Source organism: Chelmon rostratus, chromosome 17 (assembly GCF_017976325.1).
Source record: "Chelmon rostratus isolate fCheRos1 chromosome 17, fCheRos1.pri, whole genome shotgun sequence".
Classification (NCBI taxonomy): Eukaryota; Metazoa; Chordata; class Actinopteri; order Chaetodontiformes; family Chaetodontidae; genus Chelmon; species Chelmon rostratus.
In genome coordinates, this window is record NC_055674.1 from 4405332 (window position 1) to 4423406 (window position 18075).

General features: G+C 44.8%; 2 protein-coding genes across 5 annotated transcripts; one reads left to right on the top strand and one right to left on the bottom strand.

Annotated features, from left to right (window-relative positions):
- Positions 1-467: 467 nt before the first annotated feature.
- On the bottom strand, positions 468-4718 carry asb16 (ankyrin repeat and SOCS box containing 16). Its single transcript, XM_041958013.1, has 7 exons — positions 4376-4718; positions 2798-3139; positions 2458-2725; positions 1693-2101; positions 1455-1538; positions 869-979; positions 468-783 (listed from the first exon to the last, which is right to left on the bottom strand). The coding sequence occupies exons 2-7, from the start codon at positions 3132-3134 to the stop codon at positions 598-600; spliced, it is 1395 nt and encodes a 464-aa protein (XP_041813947.1). The 5' UTR covers positions 3135-3139; positions 4376-4718; the 3' UTR covers positions 468-597.
- On the top strand, positions 3965-17047 carry hrob (homologous recombination factor with OB-fold). 4 transcript variants are annotated; one of them, XM_041958009.1, is made up of 11 exons: positions 3965-4705; positions 5280-6459; positions 7616-7666; positions 7822-8820; positions 9103-9186; positions 10161-10295; positions 11795-11903; positions 12890-12975; positions 13051-13173; positions 13266-13491; positions 15502-17047. In XM_041958009.1, exons 2-11 carry the CDS (start codon positions 6403-6405, stop codon positions 15555-15557), a joined length of 1926 nt encoding a protein of 641 aa, XP_041813943.1. In that variant the 5' UTR covers positions 3965-4705; positions 5280-6402; the 3' UTR covers positions 15558-17047. The 4 variants fall into 4 exon arrangements, with proteins under 4 accessions (XP_041813943.1, XP_041813942.1, XP_041813945.1 ...); XM_041958008.1 differs by having other exon boundaries at positions 3965-6459; XM_041958011.1 differs by having other exon boundaries at positions 3965-6459; positions 10161-10283.
- The last annotated feature ends 1028 nt before the right edge of the window (positions 17048-18075 follow it).

Genomic DNA, 18075 nt, shown 5'->3' on the forward strand with positions numbered 1-18075 from the left:
TCTGGTAGGTAACAAGCAGCCATTACATTAATAATGAACAATAATTTCCTCTAAATTTAAATCAAGCAGAGGTAAAAAAAAAAAAATAGCACACAGCATTTGCACGCTGATCTTTTCATTTTTGTTCTGGCTAATTTTTCATCTGTGTTCTGAAATTTTACTTGAATCATGATTTAAAGTGCACGTGAGATGCATTCACCCTAATATTACTATTACTGTTGTTTTAAATTCTATGCTATAATCCAACATGTTTCTCATATAGTATTTCATTTGTGTGTATCGTGTAATTCATAGAATCTATGCATATAATAACTATAAGATTAGTTCGTATTACACTTTCATGCAACAATAATGCTATAAAGTTGTTATGCAAGCGCTTAGTTGCTAAAATGAGTGTAACAACAATAGTATCAGCTCAGAAATACAATATAAATAAACAAATATGGAGGATAAAGGATAAGGAGGTAAAGTTGTTTATTTGTATTTGTCATGTATTGCAAGTTGACAAGAAAGAGTGTTGGTTTAAAAAAAAGAAACACAGACAGGTTATTGTAATCTAAAATAAGTTGTTTCCAGAAAAGCATGTATACAATGAAGTCAGTGGAGGGTCCCGTCATTACACAGCAGCAGGTAATCCCTCACAGAGGTGGGAATGTCCAGTTTACTGACTGCTGAGTAACATCGGGCTCCGAGGCGCAGGCGTAAGGCACATCGACAGAGATGCTGCAGAGAGCGAGGCTGACCGCTCCGCTGACGCACCAAGTCGAAGAAAGCCCGGTGATCCTGAAGCAGGGAGGAACAAACAAAAACACTGAAGCGCTGCACCGCAACCAAGAGAAGAGCTGATTTAACACCGCCGACAGCTCACCTCGTATATCTGAGTGGGCACAGAGTCCATCCACTCACAGGGAGGGACAGAGGTGTACGAGTTCAGCATCACCTCCAGAGTGGCAGCAGAGAGGACGCACTGCTTCAGCGTCTGTCCAGAGGAAAGAAGACTGACGAATCTGTCCAACTTTTTACAGAATTTCACTGGAAAATTGACTAATTAGAGCAGAGGATGTTAAAAAATGAATCAACCACACTTCACGAGGGCTCACTGCCGTCTGTCTGACGTGATCTGACGTGTGCCAGAGCCTTTTTTTCCATCTTTGAGATTTTGATCATTTCTCGGCCTCATATTGTATTATTAGGTTATTTTCATGATTTTTCTTCCAACAACTGTTTGCACTATTTTAACGTTACATTTAACATGACTATTGCATTAAAATACTGGCCGGATGTCGTGTAACATTAGACTCTTAACTTGAAGCATTGATTTGATATTTTGTATAGTAATTCATTCTGTAGTTCCTGTCTGCATTATTATCACCTTTCGCCCCGGTGTGCATTAGAAACCTGCTCATTTTTCATGTATTTTATCACAGTCTGTCAGTGTGGTGGCGTTATCTAACCCTTGGGGAAACAGGCTTTGCTCCATGGTTCAGAAGTGACCGCGCTATTTCTTCCGGTCTCTGGTCCGGGTAATCTTCAACCACCTTAAAGAACAAGCAGAAAAGTGTTTATCGCACTGCCTGAGCTAAAATCTACTTAATCAATGACTTCTAGTTTCTAGACGCCACATCTTAGCTGTTAACATACATACATAACTCCAGCTACATTAACTTATCCTTGAAATCCACCCAGACCTACCTGTAACAGACAGTCCATCGGTGTGTATCCTGCACAGTTGGCAACATCTACCTTCGCTCCATGCTGCAGGAGGATGTCGACGATCCGGGGGCTGCAGTTTGCACAGGCGTTGTGCAGGGGGGTGTGCTGCTTCCTGCCTGCAGTTCTGGGGTCAGCTCCTGCATCCAGCAGCTTTTGAATCACACGCAAATAGCGGCCGGCCTCAGTGGGCCTCTCGGCTCCGGAGCACGCCGCGTTCAGAGGGGTCTCGCCCTCTCGATTTGTTGCCAATACGTCCGCTCCGTGGCTGAGGAGAAGCTCCATGTGCTCCTCCAGGCCTCGCTTTGCGGCCACGTGCAGAGGTGTGAGCCTGGACTCCCTCGTCCTCACGTTGACCTCAGCACCTCCCTCTAAAAGCAGCTCTGCACACCTGGAACAAAAGGCTCAGTATGTAGCTCATCCCGAGTCTTTTCTCTGTAACCTTATTTTAAATAAAATAAACGCAGGCCACTGCTGCTTCAGTTGTTTTGGTGACTTCTTGAAAGAAGTGATATCTTTTCTCTCAAAGTGTTAAAGAGATTTGAATTTTCTCACATTCTTGGCAAGCCATTTGTCTTATTTTAAGAAAATTTGGTTTTTATAACACAACTTTTATTACTGCAATAGGAGGAAATCACTTTTAAAGATGAACGTTATCCCAGTGGTGAAACTGGGGCTGGTAGAGAACCTATTATTGATAGTAATATATAGTAGAAATAGTTAGCTGTCAGCTCCTTCACCACTCACTGGAATGACTGGGCAGATGTGCAGAGGTGAAGAGGAGCACTGCCATCTGCAGCCAGCAGTTCAGGCTCTGCTCCGTGAGACAGCAGCAGCTGCACACAGACAGCATGGCCGCCTACGCAGGCATCGTGGAGGGCAGTGTTTCCTCCGGGGTCGGCGTTCACCTCAGCCCCACGAAACAGCAGCTCCTCCACACATCCTGTGTGTCCCCTACTGGCGGCCAGACGCAATGCTGAGGTTTGCTTCACCTTGGAGCTCAGCGTCCACATGCCTGGAAGAGAAAGGCTGTCGAGTGTTACCCGCATTTATGTGAGATCTTCAGAAAGAGGTCTCGAACTCATACCCATCTCTGGAGTCCACACCATCTCCTCATGCACCGTCTCCATCAGGGCGTTGACCATCCCGGGGTCCTTCAGCACCGCGAATATTCCTTTCATATCCCCACACATGAAGGTGTTGTGAATGGCCGTGTCCCTGCACCGGACCTGGGATGGAGGGGCCCGGACCTCCTGGAGCCGCTGCTGCCTGGGAGGAGGCCTCGGGGCCCGGGGCAGCGGGGCCCTGCTCATGGCTCTCCTGTGAGCCAACGCTCTCCGAGCATCCTCCCACTCTTGAAGGTCCCGCTCCAGTCTCAGAGAGCGCAGCGACGTAGAGCTGAACGGGAACGTGTCCTTTGACATGGCACCTTAAAGCCACCCCAGCAGAAAGATCAACGTTAGAGAATTTATAGAAAGACGACAGGTTAGATACTGAACAGTTCTCCTGTTTGATCCGAGCCACAAGTCCATACAGAAAACTATCTAAAGCGACAGGGTCTTGCCTCTGAAGCACTGGGTAGTACTGTTCAGAGAAATGTCAGCCTACAGCTTTTACTCACCCTTCACTGGGACCGCAGGGAGTCACACGGGTCAAAGCTGTCATCAAGCACAAACCCTCATCATTTAAATCAGCCTTACTTCCCTTTCATGTAAAATATCAAGGAAAACTCTTGAAATGTTGAGGACACAGCCGCGAGATTGTTGCTCAAACACAGCTTCAGCACTAGTTATTAATAGAGCAGAATGCAAGTTGACACTTGTATTACTCAAAATGGCCACCAAGCGGCGGTATTGATCCGGTATTTATGTCCCCAAACAGTCTCAACCAAAGAATCAAGACATGTCAAGATAGATGATGTTCCATTCACAGTTTGGTCACGTGTGAAAGTTTAACCTCCATTAACAGCCTCTATCTGATTTTAAAGTCACACTGGGAACCAGCATTGTGAGCTCATTCTTAACTTAATGTATCTGTCAACAAATTTGGACAAACAGAGAATTCACATTACTGAGACATATATGTAAAGATGTTCTGTCCATCAGGATGTAGCACTGATGGGATCTTCATTTGAAAAGATACTTAATTGTTTTTTTGGAGAACAGTTAATATGGTATCAGAAATTAAAAAGTCTGGTCCATTAGTAGCTAATCTGTAGCTTTCAACCAATCACATGAGCTTCATCAGACCAGCTGACCCGCACATGTTTAAAGTTTTCAGAGCATTTTAAGGACTTCTCGTCCCTGCTGGATCTTACGTTTTTTTTAAATGTTTGAATTAGTTGTTCACGCTTCATATGGACGTTTTGAAGCATTGAAGGGGAGTGATCCGGACCACAGGGTCGAAGGGGGGCGCAGACACTCCAGGTCGCGGATTATCACCGTGAACTCAAACTGAAAGTAAAACTAAAACAAGCCGTGAAAAAAGTCGCAAACGGAAACTAAAGGACACCTTGTAAGAAAAAACTTTAACTGGTTAGAAAACTAATTCAAATTAAATGAAATGAGCGTAAATTCATTCAGGTTTTAGGTTTTCAGCTTCAGTTTCTGGAGGTACCAGTGTTTGTCGGTCATGTCGCACATGAACATCTGACCCTGGTCATCACCTGTGTCCGCCTGTGGTCTCTGATGAGCACCGAGTCCTCCTCTCGTCTGAACCGGAGTCTGGAATCCTGTCGGCCCGGAGGAACCCGGTCCGGCCGCCTGCACCCACAGCTCGATCCGGGAGGTTGCGGTGGAGCCAGGTCTCTGTAAAGATGTCGGCGCAGCAGACTCTGTTTTGCCGCAGCTGGGTCAGCCTGGCTCTGCTTTCACCCATTTTATTGCAGCCAGGAGCCGGCTGAGTGGTGGAACACGGCTTGCGGCGGGTGTCGGTGGGGCTCCATCCAATCCCCGCGCTCCCTTTCCCAGTGACGGTGAATGTATACCTGTCACAGGTAACAGGCCAAAACTACAGAGGAAATGAATATGTGGTAAAGTGGAAGGAGCTACTGGCCGCCTCACTTACCTTATACATATTTCCCTGTATGATAAGAACAGTGTATAAATTCAGGGACTGGTTAAGATGATGCTAAATGTGAGCAGAAATTGCACAGGTGCAAGGTTCAGCTTCTATTTTGCACTACAGGCACAAAGGAAAATTCAACTGCACTTTTCTGTGAACCTTCTGACCTGTTCATGAGTTTACTGTGTAATAGACAAATGTGTGTTAATATAAATATTGTTTTTCATATGCGGTCTTGTCTTGTACACCTAAATAAGGACATGATATTAATATTGTTGTAGAATGCAAAGGTCAACCATGGCAGCCCATTCAGCAGCTCTGATGTTCAGTGTGTATATTTCTGTGTATTTGTAGCTGCAGACTTCTGACACATTATACTTGTAAACTGAAATGAGTGTAAAAGTAAAAATGCACTTTTCTGAAAAACTAAACCTGAACTAAAATAAACTCTTACAGTCAGAACTAAATTTAAAAAAAGAAAATTCAAAACTGTCACCGTGCTGCAGGCGCAGTTTTTACGAGAGAGCCTCAGTCCCTGTATGCCGGCTCATAAAGAAGACAGTGCACGTGTGTGTAGACTGAAGGCAACTTAATGCAGAAACACAAAGGATGTCTCTCCACGCTCAGGACTGAGGACTCACCAGCTGCTCCTACAGGCTCTCCACCCTATCAGGCTAGTGGTTACACTCAGGTCCTTGTAGTGACCTTTTGCAACCTTTTGCACATTCTTTGGTCTGTTTGAATTTAATAAAATGGCCTTTGGCCTCTGCAATGCTCCCAATACATTCTAAATGCTGATGGAAGGATATTTTGACATCAGAGTTTTCAGTTGTTGCTTTTATGTTTGGATGGTGTGATACATTTTTGAGATCTCTATTTGCAGAGCCCGGAGCTGGTGTTGCAACATTTGCAGAGAGAGAACTTGAAGGTCAAGTTGAACAAGTGCTGCCTCATTCAACAGCTACACGTGTGGAGTCTGCAGATAAGGTGGCAAACAGCCAGACTGGGAGTGATTCAACAAAGGTGGGGCTGGAAATAAGATACAAACCAGGCCGAGCAAATGCAAATGCAGATGCTTCGGCAAAATGGGAGCGCAGAGGAGACAGTAGCTCTTGCTCCAACATCATGTGCAGTACAAAAGCAACACTCAGCAGCCAGTGACTCCTTGTGAAGCTGGATCTTGCTGCCTTGCTGTCAGAGGACGCACTGACCCACTTCTTTTGCCACAGACAGCGACAACCAAATAAAGAAGAGAGGAAGAAAACATCATATATGGTGCTGAGTTTGGTGAAGCACTGGGGTTGATTAGTCGAAGGTGGAGTGACCAGAAGGGGGGACCAGCTTGAAATCAGTTGTTGCTTCCACAAAAGCTGCAGAGGGATGTCCTCCTCAGCAGACATGACATCCACGGCCACCAAGACCAGACCAGAGGACTGCTGCAGGTCGTGTGAATGCTGCACATAAGAAAGATGTTATACATATCCAGACTTGCGTGGGTCATTTAACAGCATAAAGCTCTACTGACATTTTGGATATAGACATGAAGGTCCTAGAACCCACATCTGATGGATGAGAAAAGGATGAGAAGAGTTGTCTAACTATGGAGGAACCATTCCTAGTAGAGACCAAATGGCAGCGACAGTGTCTCCCACCAGATATATTCTGATCAAGGAGGCTGCTTTGAGGGTAAACAAATACTGTACAGTTTAACTAAAACTCAGACAAGACCACACAGACCTCAGGGTAACAGCTAGTGCAAACAATTCAACAAAACCCTACATGCCCTATTTCAGTGTTGTTTGGTTAAAATTCAACAAAACACCAATCCACAGGGCTGACTGCTTGTGTTATGTTTTATGTTCATTTTAGCATGTTTACTGTTTCGGTAATGTATGGGGTGTAAGCATCCAGATTTACTGTACTTTTTGGCCGCTGTGCTGGGAGCCCATTCACTTTTGATGCTGATGTGGTTCGTGGAGACACATTTTATTTGTGTGGTTTACTTTTTGAAATGTGGATTTTTGTTTGTGCCATCTTGGTCACAGGTAGAATGAACCCCGTTGCTCTAAAAGTGGGTGGTTGACTGTCTCTCCTCTCCTCTTCGTTTCTTTTTGAATTTTAGTATGGGGCCTTTGCCGCTTAGCTAACCCACACTGACTGTTGGAGCCTCTTTTATTAACCTCCTTGTGTCTCAATTGAACTATTGAATCCAGGTATTTGCCACTTGTTGGCGTTACAATAATAATAATTCAATATAGGAAATAAGGTGTAGTTTAGCTAAAAATCAAAGAAACAGGAAACGACTTGGAATGCCGGTGCAGAAATGAGTAGGAGTGAATGCTCTCGCTTTGCTTCAACACTCTTTGTCTAAATAAGTGTTTACGTTTTTACGTCATTACGTCGTGTTTAAACGTGGCGGCGCGGCACTAAGCAGCAGGAAAAGCCTGTCCACCCAAAGTTCTGTATAGCTCGCTGGTAACAGCGTTTGTTTGTCGAGCTAAAGCTATCGTAAAAACAACAAATTAAATGTATACGTCGTTACTGAATGGCATTCGATGTCTCGATAAGTTTGGTGTACCTGCCCAAACTGATCAATCACGGCTTAAATCGCGATAACGCATGACTGCGATGGTAAGTGAACCAGTCGAGCAAACTAAAAACAATTTGAGCTAACTAAGCTAACATATGCTAACAAGACGGTTGCTGTACAAACGTAAAATAAAAAAGTAGCTAACGACACGTTTTGTGGTTTATTAAGCGATCTTGGTCTGCTAAATGTGGACGTTTATTGCTTCAGTTGCTGTGAATGCACTTCATCAGTGTGTTGTTACCTGTGTTACAGACCTGCAAACTAAGTGGCCTGTTCAGCATTGGGGAGGACTTTGACGATGAGGTGATTCCCAGCAGAATGCAACACACCTGATTTTAACTGCTACCGACCTGTCAGTCTGAGCTGCTGGCTTTCTGTAGCACAATGATCCTCCTTCTGCCCCCTCTTTCTCACACTGTGCGTGCGTGTGTGCGCGTGTGTGTGTGTGTCTTTCCCAGGACCTGCTGGGGACAGACTGGGCTGTCCGGTCAGCGTCTGGACCAGCCGATGTGGCAGCTGCTGTGTCATCTTGCGCTCTGCGGGCCTCCTCTGTTGCTCACAGAGAGCCGGAGAAAAATTGCTTTCAGCAAGCTGGAGAGAGATCAGCTGCCCTGTGTAATGGCACAGCATCAAGGAGCAGCACGCACACGGCTGCTGGACAAACTGTTGCTCCTGGTTTCAGGCGGCTCTCCTCCCCGGCTCAGCCTCCCTCCCCCTGTCCTCCCACACTGAATAACTCTGAGTCTAATTTGGCATCACAACAGAGTCGTGCTAACGCAGAGGGGCCGCTGAAGTCCTGCGTGGCTCAGGATGATTTTGATGATTGGGATGTTGACCTGGCAGACCTGGATGAGTGTGACCGCCAAATGGGGCAGCTGTTTCAACCTCCTGCTCCAACCCCACCTGCGCCCCCGGCCGATCCTGCATCTTCAGCCAAACCGCTGCGACCCCCGACCTGTGGAGGGATTCAGACACGACCTGATGGGAGCCTGAGAGAGCTCAGTACTGCACGCCAGGTTTCTGGCTCATCCAGTCATAACCTGCCCCCTCGGGCTTTCTCCACTCCTCTGCGATCTCCAAATCCCCGTCCTGCTTTTGTGTCAGCCCCTCCGCAGAGTCCTACTGTTTTCCCTGGCATCACTGCGACTTTCCCTGCCCCCAGCCCCATTTCCAGGTCACTCAATAGGCCCCAGCATCCGCATGGACCACGGTTAACACCAGGACCCTCGCCCCATGCTCGTAGCCTCTTTGAGACAGTCTCCCCAACACCCTCTTCCTCCTCATCTGTGGGCTCCTCGGCTCTGAGCCCTCATCCCCTTCACACGCCGGTCCTCACCAACCGCCTGGTCCAGCTGGTATCTGCCTCCAATAAGCTTCCTCGGAAGAGGCCTCGCTCTGAGCCTCATCGTCCCAGGACCCGACGCTTCCCCGGTCCTGCTGGACTGCTGCCACAGCAGGTTAGTCTCATCCAGCGCTGGTGCTCTTCCTCTGCCATGCACCTGAAATCCATCCATCTGTCTGGATCTGCTTGGTTGCAGTGGTTCCACTCTTGAAATGAAAGCATCAGAGCAGTTAAATCACATGTCATCTCACCCTCAGAGTCTCCTTTAGCCTCGTTCTTGCTGCTGCTCTGAGGTCGTGTCACCTCAGCTCTAATGAAATGACTGTCAAGGGAATCTAACGGTTATGTTTGTTTTTACGCCGCAGTGCCATGTGATAATTTAATTCTTCTCTTTCAGCCGCAGGGTCAAAGCCTGGACCAGATAGTGGTTTCTGTTCCTCTGACTCCTGCTCACGGTGTTGTGGCCCGATTACCAAGCCAGGTAATAAAGGCAGAGACAGCACAGAACACAGGAAAGCTTGTTTTTAGAAGGCTTTTTAGCACCATGTGAAAAAACATGAACTAAAACGCAGATGTAATCTAGAGCTGCAACCAACTTATGTTTGATATGATAAAAACTTATGTTTTTATCACCAATGGGAGTAGCTGCCTATGATGAATGAAGGAGTAACGCAGGAGATATTCTTGCTTTTAACTACACGTTCACGTATACGTGATGGGCGCCTCGTGTATTCTGCGTCTGTTTGCGTTGTTGGTTGTACACTCCCTCTAATGGTGGCATGATGGCCTCCTTCTCTGCCTCGCACCCAATGCATCCTGGGACAGGCTCCACATCTCTGCAGCACTGAACTGGACAAGCGAGCAAAGAAACTAGATCAATGTGCATTAACAGAATCGATGTGTTTGTCCTGTCAAGGCAATTGATTCAGTAACTGTGGCATAAGCACATTTCCTTGTTCATTGTATGTGAGACAGGAGAAGCGATAACTAGTGTTTTTCCTGTCTGCAGTTGACAAGACTTCATTGTCTCATGACGTTTGTTTAGTCTTCCCAACAACAGCTCATAGAAAAATCTGCCAGTTTTATAATTCAGTGGTTATTTCATGCTGTGATATTTGTGACATGACTTGAAGGCAGGTTTTGATTTTTCAAACATTCCAGGATGCATTTTCTTCCCTGAACATTTCCGTACCTTCAAAACCAGACATTAAAGAGTTCCAGCTCTCGGTGTGAAATGAATCTTCACGCAGTCTGACTGCAGTGGAGCCACACTGACCATCTGAGCACTGTAAACAGGCAGAGAGGATAAAAAAATACGTAGTAAAAACATGAACCTCGTATTTTCAATCCACATGTGCACAGTGTGATGTCATTTAAGGCTGCTTATTTTGAGTATGTCGCCAGCACAATAATGATAGATTTGTGAGCGTCTAAACTGTTTTAATTGATTGAAAGGGCTCCAGCTCACAGACTGAGGAAGACGACTTCAGCGGCGGTGCCTGGGCGGCGATGAAGGCAGAGATGGGACTGGATGACAGGAACCCCTCGTGCTTCCTGCACTCCTACAGCGTTGTCATGGTACTTCGAAAGGTGATCTCCCATGGCCGTTACATGCTTTGTTGTGCAGTTACGTCAATACAGTGAAAAAAGATTGGACTCAAACGGTTTCCCAGTTCAATGTCAAAGGTTCAGCTTTATTGTCATTGCACAACACAGGATTGCACATTGAAATGCAGTTCTGAATTCAATCCCTTCAAGCAATGCAATAAGTAAATTTTTATTCAGGTCAAGGTGTTTCCTTTATTATTTGTCCTCCATTATAACAGAGTGTGTGTCACTGCTGGAGGTCTTTTGGCATAATCAGGACAAATGAAGGAGCTGTACCAAGAGGTGTTTTGTAATTATAAACAGCACAATCACTCATCAATCACTCTAATGGAGACTCTGCTTCTCGTTTTACTCTCTCTGTGGGTCAACCTCTGTGGAATAACTTACCAGTATTTTTGAGTGTCAGTCGTTGCGAGCGCTGCATCATGTTTGTTTCCGTTGTAGCTGTAAACGTGAACAGAGTCGCTGGCAAGATGCCGGCTGAGCTCATTCAGGTGAGGTTGTTTACATGAACCCCAGCTTCCCCAAATCCCGTTTGCAATGAATAAATGAATTAACGCACAGCCCTCCTCACATCTGTTGACTGAATAATAACATGTGCAGCAGGAAACAGAAGACGATCACAACAGTAACTACTGCTCGCTGCTGTTTATGTACTGCCATCAGTAAGTCATCCAAACCCAGTGCAACACTGACGTTTGTGCAGACAGTGAAAACCAGAAGTGAGCGGGGTCAGCTTTCTTACGAGGTGGTAGGTAGGGACAGTTTGACAAACTGACTAAACTGCCTCTAAAATTTAAATAAATCATCTGCAGCAGTGTGCTGTTGGACAGTGTTATACTCAATGCTGCCACCAGATGGCACCAGAAAATGAAATGTTCAAATTCTACACATGGGTCACTTTGAGTCATTTTGTAAACAGATTTAAAACTGCTTGCTTACAGAAATGATAAAATGTGTACGTGTCTCAAGAAGCCAGACAGCACTGTTGTTATCGAGGATAGATTTCATGGCTAATATAGAAACATGCAAATTTGCTGTAAATACAGTTTGAGACAGTTATTGGGAGTGCAGGGACTTCAGTTATTTTCTTACAGTATTATTAACAAATTGATGCGATCCCAGTGTGAGTATTTCTTCTTTTATAATGAATTTAATACATTTTCTATGAAATGTAAGAAAATATTACCAAAAAATTATATATGTACAGTATACACTGAAATTGCTTGTTTTAACACTAAAAATAAAAATACTTTTACGATCATACTGTGTATGACAAAGAAAAGCTTGAAGTCCTGACATTTTAGAAACCTGCACCAGCAAATATTTGACGTCTTGCTTGAAAAATCAGTTTATCGATTAGTCAGTCATCATGTCTGTAAACATGCAGACACTTCAGTGACGTGGGTGGAAATTGATGCAAAGTTACCTGAGTTCTTGTAAAATAACAGAAACATGTTTGTTTTCCCTCATCACTGCAGGCTGCACTGAAACAGCTGACAAGAAACAAAGTGCCCAACATGGCCATGCTCCTGAAGAGCATCATCCACACACACGCTGATGCCAAGGCTGTGTTTAAAGACCCAACAGGTAGCGAAGGCTCTCGCACGCAATAGTATCTTGAAGCTGGTGAAAGCACTCAGTAAAGACAAGTGTGGAGGGATGGTGAATTAAAGACGGGGTGGGGAGCTGTGAGCAGTTTGCTGCACATTTGCTCAACTCGGCTCCACATGGTACCAGAGTACGAGTGCATGCTTGATGCTTGATTCCACACACAGATATACGCGTATATATGATATATGGACAGTCCAGTAGACATATTTTCTGTCCTTCCAGCAGGAAGGTGCTCTCTCTTAAGCCCCCTTACCTTTTTTTATCTGATCCACCTCTCAGCTGAGGCGGTTGCCATGGCCCCCAGAGAGCAGCCACATGAGGCGCACTGATTATTAACACTCAGGAGTAGATGTTGTGCTCAACATCGGACTTAAGTGCTTATTAGAGATTCAATTGCCGTAGATTGGCATCAGCAGTGGGAGGGTGTTAAGTGCTTCCAACACCACGAGGGACGGCTCTGTCAGCAATGTGCCTCCCACCTGTTGAAAGATGTGAAGCTTTTTCTCCAGCAGGCAGAAGCTGCTGCCAGCCTGTTGGTGGCTGTATGAAAAGATCAGTTGATTGAACGGCTGAAAATGAATCACCTACTTAATGGCTTGAGTCATTTCTCAGGTGGAAAGGCTGAACATTTTTTGCTTCCTGCTTCTCAAAATGTTCGTCTGTTAACAATTTAAAGATGCCATCTTGGGCTTTGGGGAGGTTGTGGACACTTTTCACTATTTTCTAGTATTTTATTGTCTATACTTGTGAGGACTCTCACTGGCATCAGGCATTCTCTTGCCCCTAACCCTAATCTCAATCATAGCAACTAAACGCCTAACCCCCAACCCTTAACGTTAACCAAACCTCAACCTCAAAACCAAGTCTCAACCTTCAAACAGCCCAAGGACCAACCTCACAATGCAGAAGTGTCCTCACTACGATTGTCGTCATTGTTCTGTTCATATTATTTTTGACTGAAGGGGAGATTCAGGGAACTGTGCATCGTCGTCTCCTCGAGGACCGAGTGGAGGAGCTGAAGGTCGGAGCCGTGCTGCTGCTCAAACAGGTAAGACTCGCTGCCACCTGCCGTTTGGCATTTTAGCTGAATCTAAATGTCCATCTCTGCTCCCGCTGTGGACAGGTGGGTGTCTTTTCCCCCTCCCATCGAAACCATTACCTGAATGTGACGCCCAACAACCTGCTGAGAATCTACGCCCCTGATGGAGTCGGTCTCTCCTCCACTCGGCTACCCCCGCTCGTCCTGGTGAGCGCCACGACCGTCAGCTGAAAACACAGCACCGTTGCATCCCAGCAAACGTTAACGGATCAAAACGTGACTTTTCTCCGTCTATTCAGGAGGAGATGTTGCCGTCATCCGCTCGGTCTTCGGGGGTCCTCCGGGAGCCCGTGTCTCAGATGCACCTGGTGTTTGACGAGGAGGAGGACGAGGGACAGGAGGGGGGGAAATGTGCAGAGGGGGGTGAAGACCCCCAAGCATCAAGAGACACTACAGCTGGCTCCAGCAGAGGCCCTGATGAGTCTGCTGGGAACCCAGCACCGCGGGACTCAGGCTGGGATTCAGGTGGGACGCCCCTCATATGTAATAACATGGTCATCAGAGAGATGAAGTCTGGTCTTGGCTTTGCCAAGTGTCACACTCCTCTAAACTCCTGTAAAATTCAGTTTTGCTGAATAAAACCGCAACATTGTCTGGTAAAGTTTTGAGATATCCACATTTGACTCAAAACCCAATCTGCTTCTGACTGCATTGTTCTGGACTCGAGCTGCAACTAACCAACGTTTTCATTTTGATTAGTCTGTTTTTCCTTTTTCATATCCAGTCAGTAAAATGTCAAAAAATAGATGCACAGATGATTCAGAATACAATGGAGCAGCGAATGAATTTGTATTTGAAATTACTTTAGTCTGATCAGCAGCCAACTCGTACATATTCATCTAATCATGATATGAAACATAAAGTCAAGCCAAGTTCAGCGTTTTTTTCAGCACAACAGTGAAATGGCTCCAGGGACCTGAATGTCTCTCCCTCAGTCTGTCAGTCAGAGACCACTATCACTAAGTGGCTGGTCAATCGTCTCGGGTATTTCACCTCACGCCAACAACAGATCTGAAATAATCAGAAATATTAAGGGAAGACTTCATAAAACACAAGGAGGTCAAATTCACTTGTTACAGCAGAAAAAAATAACTTTAAATTAAGTAGAAAATAGAAACAAGTTAAAGGAATCATAACAGGACACAGCTTTATTATTTACTTTCCTCTCGCCATATTTTACCTTTTTGCTAACAAAGTCTAATAATAGAAAAAAGGGATCACTTTGTTTTTCATCCATCCAACAGTTGGAGCTCTTGGTGTGTAACGACCGTTGTAGGCTAAACTAAAAACCAAGAAAAATGTTTGTTTTTCACTGCAGAGTTGACCCAAACAGAGCCTCCAAATTAGCTGATTTGTTTTCTGAACAAGTGACTAATGGTTTGAACACTGCTCCCCCCTGTTTCTCTGCTCTCTGGATGGACTGGATTGTGCTTCTGTTGGAGTTTGTGGTGATTTACGAAGTTGATCATTTGCATAAGTGACTGAGCACTGTTCAGATAAACACTCTGTACAGCACCTTATTCTACACACAGAACAACATTAAACTGCCTACAAACAGCCAAATGGTTAAGGCACAAGCTGCACACTGTCTGCTATCTAATAATAGCACATAGAGGCTGTATTATGCGTAACTCAGGACGTGTCCGTGTTTTTCTTGCAACAATCTGCTGATACAGTGGACTGTGAGCTGTAGTTTACCTGGCAAACACCGACCTGTTCGGCTGTTACAGTCCTTCCGTCCTGCCTGCTGCTGCACTCACACAGTCACAACCAGAGCTACATGTAATACAGACTAATACAACCTGACTGACGCCGCCACTTTGACTGTTAAGGGTCCAGTGTGTGAGATTTAAGGGGATCGACTCGCAGAAAACTGAAAATAATATTCATGAGTATGTTGCTGTCAGTGTATGATCACCTGAAAGTAAGAACTGTGTTTTCATTACCTCAGAATGAGCTCTTTTATATCTACTCCTCCACTGAGTACACCATGTTGCACCGCCATGTTTCTACGGTAGCCCAAAACAGACAAACCAAACACTGGCTCTCAAAAAGGCCTTTAGTAGTGAAGTTGCACGGCCATCATATGATCTACACACTTGGAAAGGGAGGCGAGGGTTTGCAATCTACTACTTCACCTCTAGATGGCACTAAATCCTACACTCCTTTAACTCATCGTTCTCCAGAATTAACTTTTCACATTTCTCAACACTTGAACAGTAAATTCATCAAAGTCAGTGCCCCATATCACCATTTTCCAAGCTCCACATAATACGTCTCTGCTTGACTCACGCTAACATTCTGACTAACAGCAAATTCTGTCATCATAATCTGAACAATTCAGAAAAAGATGTCAAAGTTTTGTTCTGAGGTGAATGCATTGCCCTAAGATCCGCTTGTTTCCATGAAAGCAACCTGTCAGTTGAATTTGATGCGAATTACACATTGCTTCATGTTTCCATGTATGTCGTGCAGATGATGAGCTGGATGAACTCCTGGGAGAGTTACCTGAGGACGCCTACAGCCTTTGATGTAACGTTACATCAGCAAATGTTCCGTACGGACCGTCTCCACTGACTCGAGTTATTTCACGACTGACCAGCAGTAAAGATGTTATCCTTTGCTTTCCTGACATCACCTCTTTGAAACCAGGATTCTCTGACCACTGAAGAACTGAAAATATGTCTATATTGTAATGTTTGTTTCCTACTAAGTCAACCATGTTTGATATCTGCTTCATTTAGACCACAGAGAATAGTCTTGAGTTAATTTGTTGTTGCTGTGTCATTGCTATGCATCACTGCTGACTGATGGGTTATAAGAAGACAACACATGCTTATTAATTACATTGCTCTAAAAATCAGCTGTTTGATTTCAGATTCATGTCTTGTTATATTCTCATAAAGACTAATTAGCCTGTGACACGGAGGCTGCATTTCCCTGTTCGTTCGTGTCTTTTCCCTCCATTTTCAGACGTGTCCGTTTCTCCGAGCCTCCGAGCGGAGTGGATAAACTGTGACCCGGCTTGTTTACCATGCATTAAGAGGTGTATCTGGGGGTGTTTCAGGGCAGGGATTGCAGGGAAGTAGCTCCAGCGTCCCGTGTGATTTCCCTGACCCAAAAGTGTTTACTCAGCCCTGTTTGCCGAGCGCCACAGCATCAGGGTGGAGTCGCACTGTGACTAACAGGCTCTTATAGAGGCTTTCCCAACAGGATCTCAGCCTCAGATCCAGACTCCTCCAGTACCCCGCCTCACTGTAACAGATTCAGGTTAATCTGCCTCTTTGTCATCTTGAGTAGAATGCAGCTGCTTAAATTGCCTGGTTTATGTTCAAACGAAGGAGAACAGATGATGAACTCCGGTGCATTTCCAGTCATCCCAAATGCTTCTTGTTGTTGAGTTGAGTTGTTTGCCTGAAATAAGTAAAGTTTTACACTTCAGTCTATAAATATTTGAACGGTGACACATTTTCAGTTAGTAGTTACTGCTGCAAATTTGATCTTAAATTATGTTTCACAATGACGATGAGGATAAAGCGTCGGCTTTCAGTTTACATTTGATGGGGTTTACATCCACTCTGGGTTAACTGTGAGGGAATCGTTGCCTCGATGTTGTCCCCCTGCTTCAAAAACGTTTAGAAGTTTAGAAAAAGGGTCCATCCCTCTTAACACCTCACAGCTCATGGCATCCTGCCTTAAAGACAGGTTTGGTTTTACTTGTCCAGGTTTTGAGTCTTTTGACTTTATTTCTGATGCTCTGAGCACTGGGAAAAGACATCGAAACAATTCAGCAGCAGCATGTCTTTCCAAAAACAGTCCTCTGGATAATCCACTCCTCTCACTGTGAACAGTTTTCAGTGAAGCTACTTTATACTGCAGATGAATGAAAAGTGTCGACAGTGGATTATCCAGAGTGACTGGGACACTGTTTCTAGAAAGATATGTTGGTGTTGTTTTTATGTTTGAAGCAGCACAAAGCTTCATTGTGTGGCAGAAATCACAAATCCTGAGAAAATAAAACCAAAACTATCTGCATGTTGGTTTTGTTTTTTGACATTTGGGACCAGCCTTGATTTGTGACTGTTTACATCCATAAGGAGAGAGCAGAGCTGAAATTGTGAACCCAGTATTGATGTTAACTGTCAAGTGTAAGATGAAAGTCAGTACTGTAACGTCAGTCATTTATTCATGCCAAATCCAACGGTCTGGGCCACATAAAGCCAAAATGACAAAAAAAATCTAAATACCATGCAGGCTGTGTCTACATGTAGCCCCTCATCACAAGTTATTTAGAGACCTGGAGTTAAAAGTATCCAGGAAAAATAGAGGGATTGAAGAAAGATAAAAATGGATAGCTACCCTGTTCTGTTTAGCATCTCATAACACGTCAGAGTCGTGTTGTGACCCCCTGGTTAGGAGCTGCTGCACTAGATAATTAAAGGGATAATGAGGAAGAAATCTACATATATATTCTGCTTTTTTCAAGAATAATACAGATACTTCGGGCCTCTTAAAATCCTCCAAAAATCCCTCTTTAATAAAGCTGCTCTTGTTCTCTTATTCACACTGAGGCCATTACCTGTGATGAGGGCTTACAAGTGAACACAGCTGTATTTTAGTAGGTGATGAGCCAGAAAAGTTGGGAACCGCTGCAGTACATTAGTGCACAGTATATGTTACATTAGTCTTAATACCAGCAGGGGGTAGCATTTAACACCCTTGTTGGCAGTTCAAGTCCTGGTGGACGTCATTAGTCAAGTTCATGAGCTTATGAGAGCGGAAGGACGTCCAACTCCCAGTTAAGAGGCCTGATGATAAAATTCTTAATTGGAGTGAAACTTAATTTGACCAGAACAAGTCTCTTTGAAACTGTCTGTCTTTGTGTGTGTGTGTGTGTGTGCAGAGGGGGTTCCTCCTTCCCTTATCTGCACATCTGCCAATTAAGACCACAAAAGAGGGGCTCAGTTGCAGTAAGTCTGCAGCTATTGCTCACACTCTGGAATAATTTTGCCCTTCAACGTCGATCTCCCCTCGCCAGAGGTAGTTATC